The 21,507-nt window shown below is 41.3% G+C and overlaps 1 protein-coding gene across 7 annotated transcripts in view; it reads right to left on the bottom strand.

Moving 5' to 3' along the window:
* Positions 1-86: 86 nt before the first annotated feature.
* The window catches only part of TDRD12 (tudor domain containing 12), a 36,855-nt gene continuing 15,434 nt past the window's right edge, over positions 87-21,507 (bottom strand). For 5 of the 7 annotated variants that reach the window (XM_066637777.1, XM_066637778.1, XM_066637780.1 and 2 more), the window contains 18 exons: positions 21,223-21,350; positions 19,762-19,950; positions 19,422-19,550; positions 16,859-16,976; positions 16,146-16,285; positions 15,441-15,661; positions 13,717-13,816; positions 9,762-9,949; positions 8,647-8,857; positions 7,878-7,970; positions 6,600-6,769; positions 5,142-5,302; positions 4,472-4,532; positions 3,840-3,926; positions 3,464-3,577; positions 3,217-3,370; positions 3,062-3,128; positions 87-1,995 (listed from right to left, as the gene is read on the bottom strand). In XM_066637777.1, coding sequence (XP_066493874.1) covers positions 1,889-1,995; positions 3,062-3,128; positions 3,217-3,370; positions 3,464-3,577; positions 3,840-3,926; positions 4,472-4,532; positions 5,142-5,302; positions 6,600-6,769; positions 7,878-7,970; positions 8,647-8,857; positions 9,762-9,949; positions 13,717-13,816; positions 15,441-15,661; positions 16,146-16,285; positions 16,859-16,976; positions 19,422-19,550; positions 19,762-19,950; positions 21,223-21,350 — 2,438 coding nt within the window. In that variant the 3' untranslated portion in view covers positions 87-1,888. The remainder of the gene's footprint in view (positions 1,996-3,061; positions 3,129-3,216; positions 3,371-3,463; positions 3,578-3,839; positions 3,927-4,471; positions 4,533-5,141; positions 5,303-6,599; positions 6,770-7,877; positions 7,971-8,646; positions 8,858-9,761; positions 9,950-13,716; positions 13,817-15,440; positions 15,662-16,145; positions 16,286-16,858; positions 16,977-19,421; positions 19,551-19,761; positions 19,951-21,222; positions 21,351-21,507) is intronic. The other 2 variants (XM_066637779.1, XM_066637782.1) reach the window with 2 other exon arrangements.

Below are 21,507 nucleotides of genomic sequence, written 5' to 3'. Positions count from 1 at the left end.
ATGTTCCATTTACAAACAATGTTGTACTTTCAGTATAATAAATTTCCAAAAACTCCCAAAGCTAGAGGCAAAATCCAAAAAGCACATTTTATTAAAGAGGCAAAAACCAGTTTTTCATGGCCTTTCATACAGAAAACAAAAGACTGTTTCAAACAAGTATCTCTATATAATTTCGTCCATTACAAAAAGAAACTTAAATGCAACGCATTCTGGGAAATGGTAGAATTGTGATACAAAATGCATCCACATGTACCAAGATCAAAACTAGATGTTATACAGCAGATTTTTGTACCAGTCTTCTAAACAGCTTTTTCACCTATCCAGGATATTGCTGCCTACATCTTTTCCTCTGTGGGTGGAAAAATCAGAAGCAGGGAGGATTTTTGAACTTAAAAGCAGTCAGACTTCAGCAGCCTCCCTCCAACTGACAACCTCCCACAACCACCTTCCGTTTTAAACACATCTACTGGGGGACAGGTATGCATGCAACTGTTGTGTACCATCCCATTTGGCTTCAAAACATCAGCTCTAATTTCATATTTTTCAATAACAAACTCAAGTATTCTATGGTTGTGCATACAGGTAAAATACTACTCATGGTAGTTATGCAATTGAGAATAAGAACACTTAGCATTTTTTAAAAAATAAAAACAAGCAAGCTCACAGATGCCATTACAATCTGCTCACTTCAGAATAGGGGATTTACACTCCCATGTGGGTCAGCCATGTCACATGAAGGAACATCTCAACTTACAGCTGCCATCCTGCCCCCAGTGCCTATGAACTGAGCTAGATGATGTTCAATCATTTATAGAGCAAACCACTGTACTGCCATCTATTTGATCATACAGAGCAGGAGTAACTAATTAGTTGGAGAATCAAATGCAGGTGTTAAGGACATCTGGAACTAGTGCACTCACAGCCCTGCTGCCTACTTAGGGTAATTTGCTAATTCCAACAGACTAGGGCAGGCTCAGTATTGGCAATGGCAGTCACAGAGCAAGTAGCACCTTCAGAGTCTTCATAATCCTACAATTGCTCAAACCTGCCGTCTAGCCCACAGGTGTACACATTTGGTCCCTGTTGCAAACATGCAATGTTGGGCAGAACTGGCATAAACTAAGATTTATGGTTTTCCATGCAAATACTGGAGAAGTTTTCTTTCTGAATTGTATCCTCATTGCTTCCTATTTTTGCAATATTCCTTCATGGAAGCCAGGAAAGCACACTAAGGGCCATACTGAGCTTTCCATTTGGAAGCACATTTGCTGCCATTGTCAAACTGGTTTTAATTTTGGCTGTATTAATTTTGTTGAGCAATTTTGCATTTCTGAATACCACTGTATTTTATTTTTCTTTACCTAAATCTAGAGTTACATACAAGGAAGAAAATGTTGCTTCCAAGGACTTCTTTCTCAGCTTGTTTGAAGTTCTGTGCAAGGCTTGACTGGTTGCTTTTGTTTTTGGTAATGCTGAGACCACAAGCTGTGCTCTCTTTGTGAAACAGGCTCCAGGGGATAGCTGCAACTGAGAAGGGATTTCTAGCAAAGCGCCCTTTTGCACTTGTTACTATCAGATTAGCGCATGTGTATTTTCCTTAAATGTCCACCACAAAATTCTTCCATACTGGACATACTTACTCAGAATTAAGTCTACTGTTTTCAATTAAATTTATTTCCAAATAGGATTGCAGCTTAACATTCCTCCCCAACGTTGTGACAACCCCGTTTCCAAAATCAGTCAAAATGCACAATTTAGCCTCAAGTTTAAAAAGCTAGGACTGTATATCACATTACTCTTTGAGCCTGCAGAAAGTTCTGCAAGGTGTAAATGTGTGTTCTTAGGCGAAAAGGCCTAAAAGACCCTGAATCCCAATTCTAAACCAGAATCAACAGAGGGAGAAGTCATCGCTGTCAGTATCAACCTCTTCAGAAGATTCCTCCTCTTCCTCACACACCACAGTAGCAACCTGGTAGACTTTCTTGGGACCTGTGCCTGGTTAAAGCAAAAAGCCCATTATGCAAAAGTTGATAAAAGCCAGTTTCCAGCATTCTGGCAAAATACAGTACAGGTGGGCCCCTGTATCAGCACATTCAATATATCTGCAGATCCCCCTTTCCCCCATGCGCCCATTAGCATTGTTTAAAAGCTTACCGGCAAGGTGTTTCTTCCTTTAACAGGTTGCTATAAGTATTCCAGCAACCAATGGTAATAGAAAGCAGGAAGTTCCTTCCTGTTACCATTCAATCTAGTTTCATTAAGCATTCAGGCTGCTGAAAGCCTGCTCCTGTCACTCTATACCCTGGAATGCTTATAGTGACCTGTTAAAGAAAGAAACACTTTGCTGGTAAACTTTTAAACAATGCACTTTAAACAACGCGCGTGCGTGCGTGCGTGCGTGCGTGCGTGCGTGTGTAGTACTATTAATACAGGAGTCCTCTGTCTCTGTGGTTTCTATGGCTGTGGGGTCCCTGGAACCAGAGTTTCCCTGGATACAGGGGCACACCTGATTAAGAAAAAAAAAAAAAGGATCAGGACCAGCCAAAGGCAGACAGGGACTGACCTAGTTGTTAATGGCTCCTGTAAACTTCTATGGAATATAGAGTACAAAGACTGCAAGCTGGAGTACATTTGAAAACAGACTTCTCATCCTAATGCAGTGGTTCCCAAATTTACCATAGTCACAGCACCCTTCTTTTGCGGTGGGGCCTCTTCTTTCTGGCTCTCCTGGATACCACCATCTTAGATTGTGCAATTATCACAAGATCTCACACAATCCAAGATGTTGGCGCCTGGGAAAGCTGGGAAGAGGCCGCCAGGGACATCCTGCAGCACACCTGGGAGTGAAGCTGCTCTGGTGCCCAGTTTAGAAACCACTGCCCTAGCCCCTAGTGATCCCACTGTCATAACCTTCATGGTGTCCTTGAGTGCACCCTTTTAACTTCCAAATAGGTGAATGGCTACCCCCCCACACCACTTGTAATACAAAGGATCTCCTCCCCTCCCTCCCATTTTTCAAAATGACAGCCATTTTGCTAATGCATGAAAGTTAATGGCTCACCAGTGAGGAAGGGCCTTTTTTCTTCAGAGTCTTCCAAGTAATCAAAGTCGAAAGACACATTCGGATTCTATTAAGGGGATCATTGAACAAAAACACTTCAGTATCCAATGGCAGTGCCTTAAGAAAGGGAAGTTGCATTTGAGTCGACAGCTTACTTTGTGTTGCAGCAGGTTACACCAAGGTTCCTCTTTCTCTTTTGCCAGCATAATCACAGGCTCATCACACTTGAACACACAGGTAGATTTTTCTTTGAGGATATTTTCCTGTAGCTTCATATCTGCTAAATAAGACTTGCCTCCTGCACAAGCACTGAATGGGTTTTAAAAATATGAGTATAATCAAAGGTTAGGAAAGCCACCATTGTTTTCCTTTTTTTGCATCGATACAATAATTTCCGTTTACCTGAAAATGACCCTCCGTGTGAAAAATTTGCAGTCATAGTCAGTAATATTTTGTAATTTTATCTTCACAACCACAACATCTTGCTTTTGAAACCATTTCATTGTTGGATGGAAACTGAAAAATTTTTAAACAGTGGTTAAAATAGACATAAAAATTCTAGCATATTCATTGGCTACATCTCATTCAGTTTAGGAGCAACAGGTGCTATATTGCTCAATACCCCAATACAAACATTTATTTCGCTATGGAACTGCTTTGGGAATGACTTTTTGTAGAGAAGCAATACAACAGTTTTCTTAAATAATATAGTAAAAAGGAATAGTGAAGACCAAAACCAACAGCCAAAATTCAAGCACCGTATTGAGAAGCAGCATACCTTTGATTACCGGGTGAAAAGCCAAGCATCTGGGGGTAGCCATCTCCATCATCATGTCCTGCTTGTGGGCTTCCCAGGAGCACCTGGCTAATTATCAGGATTGCAAATAAAGGAATGTTCAACATTCAATATGGGAGGAGGAAAAGAAGAAACAATGCAGAAGCTTTAATAAAAAGTGGGTGAGGGTGAGGGGACCTGCTGCAAGGTAAGTGTGTCCGCTTATCAACATGTTTATATCAGATCATACACACTTGCAGGTCTACTAATCATTCATAACTTCCAAGTGGGGTTCTGCTCTATGGAAGGCTGCCCTTGACATTTCAGAGGCTTCTCTGCTGGTACAGCCTAAGCACCAACATACCCAAGAGACTAGTCCCAACTCAACATTCTTTTCTATCGACTGGAAATGTGCTATCCACAAGGGTGCACAGAAGTACATTTTCAGAAACAGCCTCTCAACTTTGCAATTCTTTTCACCATGAAACTCAAAGGCAAAGTATGTATAACTTCCAAAAGCAGTGAAAGGTATTTTAATTTTAACCAGATAGTGGAAGCCAGAGATAGGGATAAGTAACCCTCCCCTCTGCCCCAAAGCCTGGGGATAAAATCAAACTCAGTTAAAATGTCAGTACCACTTATTAGAAGGCTGTAGAGATTCTTCATCTTCTTCCTCCTTATTTTTAGTCATTTCATCTAAATTAAGGGAAAAACAAGCTTGCTTTACAGAAAACACTGTAGTAAAAAAATGCCTGCCTCTCCCCCTTTAGGAACTCATGGTGGCTCACATGATAAAAACAAGTCAATATACTTCAATAAATAGGCAACTGCTAAATTGTTTCAGCTTCATCTCTGTGGGCTGGTTAAAAGCACTGAACAGAGGCTGCCCAATGGCATTTAGAAATATCAAAGCTTCTAAACTTTTTTTAACAATCCTGATACAGCATTGGAAAGCCTGTTTCCAGAAAAGAAGCAACATTTTAAAAGCCTGCTACATTTCCTTTAGCAAACACTGGTAGCCTGGGCTAAGCAAGCTAGAGTATGCAGTCAAGAATACTGATATGCCAATTGTGTAAATTTAATATAGGAATTGGGTTCACCAAGTTACCACACTGGGGCATGCTTGACATCTGCCAGAAAATGTTCATTTGTAAAATAACTAGGTGCAATAAGTTATGAGACTAGCCCGCGATCATGGACTTGCACAAAGAAAGGGAAAATCCAGCTTTAAAGTGCAGACTTTTAAAATTATGTTTGGAACACCTTTCACTGTTCGAGCCATTTATGAGATTTGCTGGAACTTACCATGAGGATTTTGCAAAGCTGCTTGAGGACAATCATTGGTAAAGTCTTCACCCTCTTTTGCACTCTGCACACTGGATGTGACCTGTTCCTGGTTGTTCAGCAAAATGCTCTGTGAAACAGATATGGCCTGCTCACCCGTTCCATGTTTCAGAGGCTGTATTCTGAAAACAGAAGGGGGATGATAGACTGCTGTGCGCTTCACTTAAAACCAAGAATCTGGTCTCCTTTTATTTTTTCACATGGATGGCTCACTTGGTGATCTTAGTCTCTTAGCCAACAGAAGCCAATGTGTCATTTCATTCCAATGACACACTGGATCGAGTCCTGCAATTTTTTTAAAACCCCAAACTTGGGCCAGGCCCTGCCTGAATGACAGACAGATAAGAGAGAGAATGCTTAACCCTGCCCTCATCCTATAATTTCACAGTTCAAAACCATCCTGGTTTGTGACCTGTCCCTGGTTGTTCTGCAAGATGCTCTGTGAAACAGATATGGTCCGATTACCTGTTCCATGTTTCTTGAAGCTACTTTTTCATCCACGGGGGAATATAGGTACCCTGTACCTTCTTCCCCGTAGATGAAAAGATAGCTTGGACAAACCATGTTTTAAAAAGCAGCCTCTCCCATGCCTACCCTTCTGCTTGCCCTGAGCTTTGGAATTAAAAAAAAAAAAAGCGAAAAGAAAAGGACACTGAACTCCACCTATTGTGTAGTTTGAGCTTTTAAAAAGAAACTGGTCCTGGATTCATTGAGGAAGAAAGCTGCCCTTATTTTCCAGTTAATTTTTGGCCTAGAAGTAAACCGGAACATACTAGGAAATCAGCACACCATCAGACATCCCACACTAGGACAGACTCTATTAACCAAGAAGGAAGAGAGAAATTGCTTCTAAATGTCTCCTGTAACAGTCCAGACACAAGTGCAAACTCAAGCATCAAAATAAGATACCAAGACAGGTAGATCCTTTGTCCCCAACTATGAGTTGCACCAATGTTCCCAACACACCAACCCCGGCTAAATATAGTCATCAATACAACACCTCATCCTTCTCTTGAAGATTATCTCCTCAAAAAATACAGTAATAGAGATCCAAATTGTGAATAATGCAGTCCTTTAGCCTATACATTGTATTATGAACTTGAATTCTCACCTTCTAATTAACTCCGGGTTAACGGGAAGCAGGAAGTTAACTGCTTCCTGTTAACCTTTGATCTAGTCTCTTCAAGTATTCAAGCTGCCGGTAGCTTGCCTACACGCACTATAAGCTTGCAAGCTTACAGGGACTGTAAAAGCAAGAAACACTTCGCTATGGTAAGCCTTTAAACAACATTAATGGGCGAGGGGGCGGAGGTAGGGTTCCCTTGCATCTGCGGTTTCCGTATCTGCAGGGAGCCCTGTACTGTAAAATCAAAAATAACTTTAGTCTTTACAGAGAAGAAACCAAAGCTATTATCTTACAATGCAGATAAATTTTGTTTCTCACGGAACATTTCAGCATCTCTAAATAACCTCTGGAGCTCTTGTACATGTTCTGGGTTGTCAACTCCCATTCCAGTACATAGAATCTCTGAGCGAATATTGTATTCGTTGATAGAAGTTTTCAGACCTAGAAGTCTTGTGACCCGGACCTGGAATTTAATTACACATAAATAGTGTCGTTTTCTCTAACACCACAAGCTGTAACTGACTCTTTGCTGCTTCAGACCACCACTTTTCCTGCAGCTTTTTTCCAATACCAATCTAGTTAGGGCAATCCTAACCTGCTCTTCTTATCCCTCTTCAACACCCTCCCCCTGGTTGCAGAAATCATCAACCTGGGTTGACTCCTACGCATAGCAAGATGCCAGTTTGACTGAAGGAAGCTAGCGAATGTGGGGAGTCACAGCAGAGATAAGGTACAATTGGACATCTCTTTTAGACTGGCACCCAGGATGAATGGCCTTCTCAGGAAAATGAGAGACTTAGGCTGCAATCCTAACCACACTTTCCTGAGAGTAAGCCCCATTGAACAAAATACGACTTCTGAGTAGACCTGGTTAGGATTGTGCCCATAATCTTATCTAGATTAAAAAGTGAAGAAAAAGCAAACCTCATTTGCATACACTCGTTTCATGCAATGCATTTCTGACAGGATTCATGCAGTGAAACTAACAAAGAATGATGTATTTAACTGCATGTTAATTGTATGTTAACTATTCAAGAGTTAACCACCAGTAAAGATGCAAGTTGTGAGTACTTGTAAAAGAACAGATCTGTCCACTGTGTTCAGATGTATTGTGTGAGTGAATTTCTCCTAAACTGTTTTGGAAGATTTAAAAAAAGCTACATTTTGTCTAGTTCCAAGACATTGGCTTTGAATTGAGAAGTCTCAAATCAGCTGTTAAGATGCTATGAAACAAAATTTATTAATTTGTTTAGTCTACAAAAGCAGCTTTGAACACAATTTCTTCCAAATATCAGCATACAGTTCTTCACATGATGCTTAGATGTGCATGCTCAAGGCCTTACAATATACAATGCATTGTGTATAATGGTAAGTTGAGATTTAGAACCACAGTGTAACAAGACAACCCACTGCTCTGGGGAAGCCACCTGTCCAGGTGCCCCATATTTCAAAAGCAGTGACAAATTTCTCAATATCATCAGATATGTGGTACTATTAAAGAATGGAAATGGGAAGGAGACTTGACCCCTCTCATTAACAAAGACTGGATAACAATTTAACATATTACATACCACTGGATCCAACCAAATTGTATTTCCCAAGGCAAGTACTATTTTTGCTTCATGAGGTTTTCCTCTGATCTTGTGATTAATATATCTGGTAATCTAATTAAAAACAAACAAAGCTTCAGACGGCTACTGTGTGTCTTGCAATTACAAAAGCATTGCTTTAATACTGATTACGCACCTTACTCACAATATAGTAATTTAAATCTTAGTGATAGACGTTACTTTCTGAGCAAACTCAGACACAGCATCACTAGGCTAACTGGGAACATTATTTCCACCAAGCAGCCACATACTATTTCCCTCCCACAATTCCCAGTTCCAAACTGGGACAATATATGGCTCAGAAAGGAGAAGCATTACTACATTCAGAACACATGTGCTACCTACCAGCTGTTTTCTTGAATTGTGCTATACTTTGAAAGACCAATCCTGGACTATGCTTAATACACCCAATGTCTCTTATCCAGAAGGGAAAGAATGAGCTATGGAGCATGAATTTGACCACCAGACATTAAAAAAAAGACTAGCACATGAAAAGGATTTAGACTAGCCCAGTTTATTTTTGCAGGTCATATCATGCATATAACCAAGAAACCATCCACTCCCCCCAAAACTCTGATACACAGGCATGAAAGAGGCTGAGCACTCTGAAGCAAGATAGTTCCGCACAGCTTCTGGAAAAAGGTTTAGATTTTAAAAAAAAAAGTTTACTGGCCCTGAGCCTTGCTCACAGAGACAGATAAAGAAAGAGAGAAGCACCCCGAACACTTACTTTTGGATTCCACTCTATTTCATTATCAATGGGTTTAACCCTGCAAACAATAAATTCCACAGCCTGAGGGGGTAAAGCTTGAAATTTTTCTGGCAACTTAAGCAAATGATAATTTTGAACTTGACCAGCTCTGCCCTCATCTATATACTTGATTTGAACAGTATGAAACAGACAACTCTCTTCTTTTGGTGCCACTTCCAACACTTGAACCCTTTGAGAGAATGGAAAAAAGGGCATTTGAACAGCTAAAATTAAATAAAACAAACAAAGCAAGAAGTTTAAGTGGTCCTTTAAAAAGTTCATCGTTTAAGGAAACGATCGTCCACTTGAAACCTCTAAGCTGCAGCGCAGGAGACAGAAATATCTCTGAAGCACATAACGGAATCAAAACTAGATAAGACTTTAAACAAGCTGTTTGATGTTCCATTTCACGTGTGTATAAGTAAAAGGCAGCCGTCTCCCCAATATGAACTATGGAGGGTTAACCCCCCCTTTTCACAGCACAGTCATTCTTTTGATTGGGGAGGTTTCCGTAGCTGCTGTTTACAACATACACACCCCACCCAGAAGGCCAAATGATGTGTTTTGTCACAAAATTTGTTAGCTATGAAACTGCTTTGTTAACAACTTTTTGCTGAAAAGCAGTACAGTGTATAAATATTCTTAATCACAATTTATTTCAGATATCGAACTGCAAATCAGCACTCCTTGTGACATGCAACCCCTCCACTTCATGGCATCACATACGATATCTTGTGCTTAACTGAGACTATGTGATCTCTTGGGCAACTAATCAAACAATTGTTCGACAACATTTGACATAAGAAACAATTCCCCACAACCCTATCAATCTAGCACAAGTTGTTATTTTCATGTTAAACATTTTGGCTGTGCTTCCCCAGCTATTCCATACAAACATACAGTCATTTAGAAAGAGTAGCAGGGAACATGAACAAAGAAATTGCTTCTTACAAAGCAATTTGAGCAGAATTAGATTGAAGATGTACAAGGATGAAACCATACCCTTTACATTGGTAATTGTACCTCTGCTTATGTGGGCCTGAGTGGTTCCACTGGCACTGCAATTTTTTGCAGAACAAAATGAAATTTTCTACCTGTGAAAAGACTTTTCTTCATGTAATCCATACACCGCTAGCTTCTCCACTGTGTCAACAGAGACACGATTGCTGGCTCTCTTATAATACTCGCTCATTTCTTCTGCAAAAGTTGCATAGAGATCCTTTTGTTTACCTACTATGCGCCCAAAGTAGTTTGTGGCACTCACAATAAAAAGTGGAAGGATCTGAAAAAGCAAACATACAAAAAAGGAGCACTGCACATTTCAAGGAATTAGAGAATACAAAACTTTCACAAGTCACTGGATTTAAATGGATGCCTGAAACCAGGGATAGGAACTCTAGTCATTTGACTCAAGTTTGAGTTGTGAAAACATTTTTCACTGATTCATGTACACTTGAGTCCTGTGTGTGGAAGAACACCCCAGTCAAGGGCCAGACTCATGACTCGCCATCGACTCGACAACTCTAGCTGCCTGCCAACAGACACGGGATGCATTGCCTCCGCCTTGCCTGCAAAAACCTCTTGCGGTCATCCAGGAAGTCATTTCTGGCACGGCTGGCAGAAGCAAGCAGCAGGGTACGCTATGTTCAGAGATGGGCTGGGAGGTGGAGCAAAAGGGTTAACTTTTTTGGTTTCCTCTCCAAAAAATCTGCAGGATCTCCTGATGCAGAACTTGTAGCGGATTCTGCGAAAAGTATCAGTTTTACCTGAGTTCTGCACAGAATCCAGTCAGCAAGGCTGGTCCCCCCCAAACATCCATTGCATGAAGGATACATCTCCGGGAGAGGGAGGGAAGAAGGGGGACAAGAGCAACCATTTTCCCCCATAGGGACAAGTAGGTTTTGCAAGCAGGAAACGGGGACAAGCGGGGGGAGGCTGTTCTCAGAGTTTCCAATAAGTATTTTCATTACCAGATAGCTTCAGGTTAGCTTTAGCTTAGGTGGGGTTCCTTGCATTCAGTACCCTGAAGATTCATCATCAGCCAGCCTGATATACTACTTACTTTTAGAGACTGCATTAGGCAGCCAAAGTTTTAACAAGGCAAAAGAAAGATTAGTGTTTATTAATTTACTAATAAACTCCACCAGGCAGTTATCTAGTGTCCTTTCCTTTATCTGTAACAACACAAGCTTTCTTTGGGGACGGGGGGTTCACTGGAATAGTGTGCTGTGGGCAGCTATGGAACCCAGTAAGGTTACAGAGCATCAATCACTCAGATTATCACAGCTACTACCTCACTTGCTCAGTATTCAGCTTGTTTCCCCTGCACTTGTGCCTGACACCAGGCAGGCTGTTCTGGCAGCAAATCAGAAACCCTTCCAGAGAAAGTGTAGTTTTTCCTTCCCTTCTCTTCCATTTCCTGCCAAACTTTATTGAGATTGATACATAATAATTGTTCAGTGTATACATCTGAGCAATGCTGCCTGATTTTTCTTAGGAGGAGCACAAGTCCAACAATCCTACGACCCTTCCAGACCTGTTGTTCTCACCCCACCATCCAGGATGAGTGAACAGAGCCCATCTTTGTTTGCAACCCAACCCCCAAACCCTCCTGCTTTCCAGGCCAGAAAGACAGAGTAGACTGCTGTTGCCTACTGGCCACTCCTTGCTTTGCTGCCATGAGTTCTTGCAGGGGGAAGAAAATGATGTCTTTTGGCTTCACCAACTGGTTTCAGTCCCCCTCTCAGGTGCCTCTTTTTGCTTCTTAAAATCTTCCCCAGTTCCACCTTCTACATCATTGAAACAGAAAGGTTGAAGCAAATGAATCTGTCTCGTTTGGTCCTCAGTCTGAAAGTACAGTCTGTATCATGTTGATTAACGCACATCATCATATAGATGTTTTCAACACTACGCCAGAAATAACGAAAGCTTCAAATCACCTTCCTAGGTCAACACTAATAAAATGCAAGCAGCAGGTGCCCTGCTCTTAGGATGAAGCTTTCCTGTTCTTCCCCTGCTGCAGCCATAAGCACACCTCCCATAGCTGATCCCAAAGGTTGGAGTAACCTCAGGGATGTTACAGGATATGAGAGAATTGGAGGTACAAAGGGTCTTAGTTAGGGATGAGAAAACTCAGCATAGCTTGACTCGAGCTGTTGTCACCAAGTCACTGCTCCCATGTCTTGACTCGAAATGGGGGCACTTTCCGAGTCGCCGAGTCATCCTTTAGTGACTCTAAAGGACTCAAGTTGAGTTCCCTCTCTTAAAAAAAGCACACTGTGGAAAAAACAGGGCTGCTACCAAGGGGTAGTATGAGAGAGTTCTCTTTACTCACTCCCTGATGTCCCTGCTCATCTGTAAACAGTGCAGGACCGGTGGGAGGGACTGCGACAGTGGGGACAGAGGCAGCAAGAGGGAGGAGGGTCACAAGCAGCAGCTGCAAGGCTTATCAGAACAACTGGATCCTTTGCAGCCCTACTCAGAAGTAGTCTCACTTCAGTCAGTCATTCAGTGAGGCTTCCTCCGCCCAAGTAACAATGGAGCTCCTCACAGCAGCCATGCAGTGAAACGCCCGATCACTATGAACTGCCTCCCCCCACGCTTCTGAAACCTATCATAAGACAATAACTTCCCTTAGCTCCTCTTCCTGCTCAGCCAATGAAAATACCAGAACGCCCATTTTTTATCCAATGATCACCCATTCCTTCCTTTTGTTCAGAGAAGGGAAAAAAGAGCCCAGCCCTGCCCCTCCCCATTCATTTCAGCCTTTCCTGTCTCCTGGTTGGAACTTTCCTGCTGCTCGCCTAGTCAGAATTATGACTGTAAGCAAGCACACCGAGACACAGGCAGTGGGGACAAGTGCTGAGTCAGGGGGTCCCTGATTCTAGTCTTTTTCCACATGCATGACTCATGAGTCGCCGAGTCACCCCAAATCACACATTTTTGCAACCCAGGTTCCCAACCCTGGTCTTAGTAGAATCACAGATCCTTATGCAAAACACTTCTGCTTATCCTAGATCAGTGGTTCCCAAACTGTGGGTTGGGACCCACTGGTGGGCCATGACTTTTTTTTGTGGGTTGCCAAAGGGTGATGGAAAGATCAGATAATTGGCTCAAGCCCTGAGGCTATTCTAAAAATCAGATACTGTAGCTGTTAATTACCCTGCAAAGAGCTCAGCTCCTGCAGTTTGCAAGCTTCTGTAAATATAGGGAGATTAATATCTGAGAATCTTTTTCTGGTTATTACTACTTATAAATAAATATTATTTCTTTCTAGATCCCCTTTTCAAAAAGTCTGGTAAACCTAGGTGGGTTCTGATAGAGTGTCATTTTAAAAAGTGGGTCCTGGTGCTAAAACATTTGGGAATCACTGCCCGAGATGATTTTGATCATTGAGCTCCTTTGGTAGCACAATTTCCAAAAAGAATTTATCCTTCCTCATTGTACAGCCAAGATCAATTTCCTTTAAGAATTCTTTGTCCACAGTAATTCCTCTATCAAAGAAAAGACTTCCTGGGCCTGTATGCCCTTCTTAAACACAGGAGATAGTTTTTCAAAGCCAACTTGGTTGTTGTGTTCTGGGGAGAACACAGTATTCAGCTTGACTTTCCATGGGGATAAAGTAAACTAACGAGCATACTGATATGAACCCAGCATACCCCAGGCCACCTGATCAATCTGGGGAAGGAGAGGGCAAACTGAGTGGCCAAGGGAGGTAGTCTACCAATAACCGAATCTTACACAATTTGTTTCTAAACTTTCAAAACCTTCAGATATTTTAGTTTCTTGTTTAGGGAGCACAGTGATATTTGGACTATCCTGGTTTACCTCTGCTGACAAACAGGCATAAGGAAGAAAATTCTTGTGAAATGCCTCTTAAAAGAAAACAATTCTGCTAATGATATACTGCGATTATTGTGGAGAAACAGTGCCTTGAAAAGTCAGCAATCCTACAGCAATACACTTTATTCCGAGTCCATCTAGTTATTTCTTCTCTGAATATCATGTTTCTAAAATGCAAAACTGAACACGCACTGCTTACTGACTTACGGTTACATTTCCAGCTGTAGGCAGAGTATCCTCAGTCATCTGTCGAGGCAAATCTATTTCTAAGTTAACTCTGTGTCGGTCTGGACAGCGGTTTTTTTCCCTGAGTGATCATTAAGCAATGAAATTAAAAGGCAAGAATGAACTATTTAAAGGAAGCAAACAGCTGTTGCATTCTGCACACAACTCAGAAAACAACAGCATTTGGCTGGGATGAAAAATAAAGCATAGGGTGCACTAAGCAATACCATCCCCCCATAGGGCTTCCATGAACAACAAAAACCAAACAATTTTTAATGTAGAATGCAGTCACAAAGTCATCAGAGCAGCAATTCCCAAGCAGAACACTGGGGCACACTAGAGAACCATGATAAACATCAACGGTTCCTCTGGGGCCTTATCATATGCTCACAGAAGCATCTGTCCACTGCATTTCTACAGGATCCATTGCTGTTTTTGCCGCTTTCCAATCAGCCTCAATACTGCTGGGGGTAAGTAATCTGCTAAGTCTGTACATTAGGGAGACTGCACTGGAAGTGACTGGATCAGTCAGACACAGCAGAAGTTCTATGCATACAGCACAACGGTTTCTGCCCCCCTCCACACTGGAAACTGCGCACAACACAGCATCCCTCAGTAATCTTGCATCCCTCAGATTCTACAGGTACTACTGGACTCCTGCCAGAAGGCTAATTTTTAGGCAGAAATCACATCAGCATTTTGAAGTGCAGTAATGGTTACCTGGAAACCTCCACCTAAGTTTCTACTTGGAATGCCGCCTCTCTATCTCAAGATATGGTAGAATAAGACAGTCCCTTGCTTGCCTACCCCAGAGGCTGGTTCATTCTGCCCTTCTAACTGGTTTTGCAGTCCCATCATGATAAATGCAACTTCCCTTTCAAACTGACAGAGATTCTGGGAATGTGGGCATAACTGAAATGTCCTTCTCACCTTCACTTAAATATGCTTTTATATTTAGACAAAGTTGCTCTGAAGCGTGGATTTCTTAAAGATTTAAAACTAATTTCATGTACATTCCATTTGACCCCAAGTCACTATCTCAGGTTTATTACTGAACCTTAACACTTTCATTATTTGAATGAATCAAAGTAAACCACACAATCTCATCAAAAGTAATACACTCTTTTATAAAAAAGGACATTCTAAAATCTCTGCAAAAATAAATCTTCCTTTTTGAAAATGAACCAATTTTTCCAAATAAACCAATGCCAATTCTAAACAGTGGAAAAAAAAAAATGTCTGACCTGACCCTTGCCGGACCTCCCATTTTGGGAGTAATTTTTCCTCAGAGATTAAAGCCCAACTGACCCCCCCACATACAGACACCTAGCTTCACATCATAGCATCTTAACACCCTTCTATCTGCAATGAATCTATACTGGCTTCTTTTTCAGTTTTCCATGCTTTTAATTTAATATCTTTTCTTTTAATTTAGATTGTACTTTCTGTAGAATAAGTTTTCAGCCTGCTGAATTCTTGCACCTTCTTCACTAAGAATTTTGTTACTGTGCTGCTGAGCAGATCAAGCAGCCTGTGTTATCAAAGATGAGGCATGGACAGATAAAATTCTCAGTAAGATATCACCCCAAAGCATAATGAGCATATAAGCAGTATCTACTCTTGCAAAATCTTGTTATACATTGGACAAACCCATTACACAAGATTAACTAGCTGCTAAAGCTAAGGAATGTTTATCGATTCCTTACGTGCAAACTCCATATACTTTAAGGTAGAAACAGAGAGGCCTCCCACTCTTACTATCTTCTTTGGCCTCAAGCACTCCAGCTGTAAAAGCATACAACTCAGGTGGAATTTTGGCTTCTGTGCGTTCTAAATAACGCACTACTCCAACAGCATGGCATGCATTCTTTTCAGTCAATAAAAGGATGGATTTTGTCTTTGATTGTTTGTTTACTTGAGCAGAAACCTTGGGAGAAAAAAATGGAACATTTGCTTCACAAAGTGCTTTACAGAGTTATAACTAAGAGATAAGTTGCCACAACCAACATACCAATCTAAAATTTCTATGAAGAGAGAGGTGGAACAAAAATGGACATTAGTAGACACATGTCTAGTTACAGTTAGACTTTGTTTCAGTTAGGAATAAGGGGATTACACTGAAACCATTATGGAAGAAGTGAGTTTGACAGAGTGTGGATATCCCCATAGCTATTCTGGAACAGAGCTCCATACAACTATGGGGTGCAAAAGAATACGCAAATCATTCCATTTGGGTGGCTGCGAGAGGTAGGCTGGAGAAGAAAAAAGGTGGGAGAGGACTTACTGAGAGAGAGAGAGAGAGAGAGAGAGAGAGAGAGAGAGAGAGAGAGAGAGAGAGAGAGAGAGAGTGGGGCAAGCCCAAGGACAGCTCTTAGTAACAAAAATGATTTACAACTAGAAGCTGTACAGACCTTGTCTACTGAATGTTCAAAGTTAGCAGACATGCTATATAAGCGTGAACCAAAGATTCTTGGAGAGGGAGGAAAGCTGAAATGAACAACACGTGTACCATCAGTGATTCCTAGGACTGGCAAACAGTCATCTGTCAAAACTGGAAAGAAGTCAGAAAAATGCATCATTCAAAAGCAACCAACACATTCCTTAGGTATTATATTACTGCTTCTCAAGCACTAAAAACACAATTTTTTACATCAATATTTGTTAACACAACATTCTATAGTCTAAGTAGCAAGGGCTCCATCACATTTTCTGAATTTTTAAGCTATGGGAACAATCCTGTAAGTCACTTTCCTGTTAAAAGACGCTGGCCAGACTCTTTGCGAGAGGAAAAAAAGCAACACTATATTTCTGTCCCATCCTTCACATAAAATTAGCACATAGGAAATAGAGAAACTATAAAACAGAACATAGGACATCAGAAGGGTGAACAATCAATAGCTGTTCCACAGATTTCTCCCTCTTTATTTCCTCAGAGAAATTAACGTTACTCCTGATTTTTTACTAGCACATACAATGAATTGTTTGAAACTCATGCAGCCTGAAGAAGTCCAATGTTGTATTAACCAGACAGTCAAACCATGACTAGGAAATTGGGAGTATCTGGGATTTTGAAGTTTGACTAAGAAGCTCAAAAAGAAACTCCTAAGGTGAACAACACACTTACCTAACACAATGTGTGTGCCAGAGCTAATTGTTTTGTGCCATTGCTTTGCAACATGATCAAAATAAAACCCAATTCCTGAGTGCGCTTTCAGGCAAAATAATGAAGTGCTCTCCACTGCCTGATTACAAAAATAAGAAGGGTTTCAAATAACATGGATTACAAAAAAACCAAAATTACAATTACTGAAGAACAGAAGCACACTTTTTATTGTATTGGAGCACCAGTACATAAATTCAAGATTTTCCAGCTCCAGCACAACTCAGTTTAATACACTGCTTGAATGAGAGCTTGCAACAAACATTCATTTCTTTTTAAATTAAATTTTAAAATACACTACACTCACACAAATTGCACCATTGTGCAAAATACTGTATAAGTGTCAAAAAGATGCTTATAATGATAGAAATTCTACAAGAAACATGTTTAAGTATATAGAATACCAAAGTTTAATATGTTTATATTAAATATTCTACAATTTAAGTTTATTAAAGTTGCAGACCCGCATATTTAGCTGAGAGCAAATCCAAATGAATTCACAGGAGCTCACATCTGAGTAGACATGCACATCTGCACTGTAAACCTCTGACATGCCAATACTTTCTCACTTAAGTCAAAATACATTTGGGATATATACTGAGATGATTTATATCCTGCCATGTCAATTCAAGCCCCCCACCCATATCTCTGATGAAAATGTTGCCTCTACTGGACCTAGAAGCACAGTGTAACTAGGGTACAGCCTGAGGGGCATCTGCCCAGGGCACTATGCCAAGAGAAGTGTGAAGTCGCCAGCACCTTCTCCTCCAGAGAGAAGCTGAAAGTGACTGCCTTTTGTTGCATATGGTTGGAGAGGGCGCAAGCTGTGGCAGCTTCAAGCCCTCCTGTGGAGGCTCCCCCTTGAAGGGGCGTTCCTTCAAAAGGGGAACCTCCACAGGAGAAGGAAGGGGGGCGTGAAGCTGCCAGTGACACCTTCTCCAGGGAGAACCCAGAAGTGATGACATTAGACATCACTGCCCTGAGTGATGGGGCTTCTAGTTACGCCTATGCTAGTAAGTATGGTATTGGAAACACTACTTAGTGACCCAGTTTTGCAGCGTTTCATTCCTATCACAGCACTATCCCAATTTTTAAATAGAACTGTGAAAAACTCATCTGAAATCCTGCAGAGCTGCAGCCAGGCAGGGCAGATAATACTGAACAAGGTGGACCAGGGCTCTGATTTTGTAGCTTCTTTCACTCATCTCAGAACCAGGTCGTGAATGATGTGCGCTGGTTCACACTGTTGCAAACATGCCATAAAGTATGCCTGCGACAGTCAGCTGCAGGCTTGGCGCAAGCCCATTGTGGACCAGCACCAGTTGGGGGCTGGTGGATTGCCACCTCGTGTTCCGTGCAGTGCAGAGGTAAGTTGTGACGGAGAAAAAGGCATTCCAGGGTGGGAGGAGGTGGAGGGAAGGTGTGGTGGGGGAGGTAGTAGGGTGAGTGATGGAGATAAGCTCTGCCAGATCTAAAGCCCTGTGTTGGGTCTCCTGGTCAGACACGGGACTCCTTTACTCTGCACCAGCTAAATAGCTGGCGCAGAGTTGAGTAGCCCCATTGCAGGGCTTCTTACCTTACTTGGGGGAATGGGATGAATATCTCCTTCCCCGGAGGAGGTGCTGAGAGGCACCCATGGCTGCCCAGCCATGCATGGGGGGGGGGGTGTTGCCATTTTGGTGCTGCTGCTGCAGCCCTGGGCACAAGGTGACTCAGAATTGGGCTGCCCATCATTTAGAAGTGCAGCTCTATGGTTGCTGTAAACATACATGCCCTGGGGTAGTTCCAAATATCCAACTGCATGAGCAGAACACTCCGCATATGAATGGGGGGGGGGTGTTTCAAATTTTCTTACTTCACCTGCTCTGCCTATGCCACATTACACCTTGAAGGGTCTGCAGACACCCTAGAATGCTTTGTGTGAAACTTCAGTGACCCTATGCTTGCCCCACACCAATTTACATACAGTGATCTTTGGACTGAAAGATGTATCTTTAAAAGAATGTTTAATTGAGGCAAAAAAACAGGAGGGGGGAAAGTGACGTGCTACTGCTGAGCAGAACAGCCGGAGCTAAACCGAGTTGTTAATTTTTATTTTAAGAGGATAAAAGACCGTCCAGACAACAGGAGGGATAATGGCAAATAAGCCTTGGCAAAAGAGCAAGGCAGGGCCTCTGCATTTCCTCTCCAATCACTACTTTGCCCAACCACCGTATGAATCCTAAAGCTAATAGTATCTACCCTTTAACAGTGCACAGTGGAACAGTATGACCACCACACTATTGAACAAGCCAAGACCCCATTTGCTGTTCAGCAGACAGAAGATGTTTTCATCTCTTTATTGCTCTTCCACTTGGAAACCTTTCATCAAATTCCCTGCCTGTGTATTTATCCTTTAATTTGGGGAAGGGCGCTTCCTTTTCCAACAATCTTACTTCTATTAAACTTATTTAATGATCAATCATCCATTCGTAGCACACAAAAATACATCTGTTTCTCCTAAAATTTGTTTTTAGAAAAAAAATACCTTATAAACAATATCTGCTTCTTCTATCGACCTGGTGAAAATCAACGTCTTCTGAGCATCAATAGGACTGAAGTCCAGTATTTGAAGCAATGTACAGATTCGGTTACACTCAAGGCACACCTGTACCACCTACGTCAGATGTAGTATGAAGCTGTCAATTTTACTAGATCAAAAGGATAGGCAACACAATCTAAAGGCTAAAACAGATTTAAAGTAATGCTTTGCTTGTCTGACTACAAGCACTTTCCCAGGTCAGTCTAGCTGCATCTCAAGATTTACAAGGTTTCTTCCAACCGACTGAAAAAGTCACACACATAAAACCAGAAACTAAATCTTTCACCTGCTGCACATTCCCGTAAATGGCCGCTTCCTCCACGGACGTAATCACAATATACGGATCATTCATGTATTCTTTGGTTAAGAAGTGTATATTTTTGTTCCAGTGGTTTCCAACAGCAACTATCTGCCGCGGTGCAAATTCTCTCTCTTCAACATTCAGGTTTTTGTAATGCTCTAAAATATTAAACATCTATAAAAAGGAGAATTGGACTGCATCATTATCTTTTTCATCTGTCTACAAGCAATGCTAGAGATGGTGTTGGAAAGGAATCATTAAATTATGTATCTTTTTAAAAATTTGAGGTTTACTAAAAAAAAGCTTTGCCCACTGCCAAAAAACAATATGATCAAAACAGCTTCTAGCAATAAACCCTGATCTACCTCCAGCCTTAAACTGTAATTTTGTCTGCTATTTAAGTGAAGATGACAATGACCACTACCACTACACCAAAAATGAAATATGGTGGAAAGAATAAGGGATAGGAACAGAACATAAGAGAGCTCCACTCATACTATGCAGGATTACAAATAGATAGGTCCAAACTGCAACAATCTGGCATTTTCGTCCAAGATACAGAGACCAAGAAATGGGGACCTTAGGTCATTACATTTTCCAGTCGAGTCTTGTCTAGTTCCAACATTTCCTTGAGCCATGCCAAAGCTTTGGCATCTGTAACTATTTTAAACACTGAAAAATAAAGTGTTTCACTACTACTGCCACTCTTAAATTCTAAAGTCAATGTTCCATCCTCAGGTTCAAGCTTGCTGTTATATGACCCAAGAGCAAATGTAGTGGCAGAAGGCTCATGCCAGAGTCAAAATGGTTTCTCGAACTAATGCTTGCCAGGCTGTTAAACAACTGAAATACATAAATCAAATGTCCACCCTCAGCAGAATATCACCAACAGGAATCGAGGGATGTGAAGTTGCTATTTTGAAAAAAATTGGCTATTTGATTCAAAATATCAGCATAAACATTTCCTAACTCCACATCTACTCTCTTTTTCTCTTTCCCCTTCCTGCCCATCCTTGTGGCCAAACAATCCCTGAGGAAAATGAATCACGTTTTAGCAGTTCATATTTGGGTCATATGAACATATTTGGGTCATTTGAGCTGCATTGATTTGAAGAACATGAAAACATGCAAAGGGAACACAAAATCTATATTTTGTCACAATCCAACAACTTCAATTATATTTTTAGCAGTTCATAAGAGCCAATTTGGCTTGGCCAACAAGGAAGAAAGCATAGAAAGTGAGTTGTAACTGATTTTCTGAGACGGGGGCATGTTGTGAGGTGGCCAATAATAGCTGCCACCTAAGGCTGGCAACAGCATTTGCTGATGCTTGGGGAGGGAAGGAGGTTTGAAAGAGAAAGGAGAGGTCAGTTATCGGCTATTTTTAAGAGGTTTAGACTGTACATAGAAAAACATGTCAATTACACAATAAAAAGCTGCACTCACTTGTTTGCTGGCTTCAGAGAACAGTATCTCAACCTCATCAAACACAAGGTGGCATAGCCGAAGGAACAGGAAACTGTTGTATTCAAGCAGCCGCACAAGGCTATGTGGGGTTGTTACAATGAACTCGCCTATATAAGAAGGAGAGTTGTCATTGAATGTTTTCATTTAAATTTCAGCCATGCAAGTACCGCCAGTTACTAGCTGTCACACCCATACCTATGTTAGCCAAATTGTAAGCTAAACAAACAAGATAACCTAAGATTTAACACACAAGCCGCAGTTTAC

Source organism: Tiliqua scincoides, chromosome 9, assembly GCF_035046505.1.
Source record: "Tiliqua scincoides isolate rTilSci1 chromosome 9, rTilSci1.hap2, whole genome shotgun sequence".
Taxonomy (NCBI): Eukaryota; Metazoa; Chordata; class Lepidosauria; order Squamata; family Scincidae; genus Tiliqua; species Tiliqua scincoides.
This window is presented reverse-complemented; position numbering and strand designations above follow the sequence as displayed.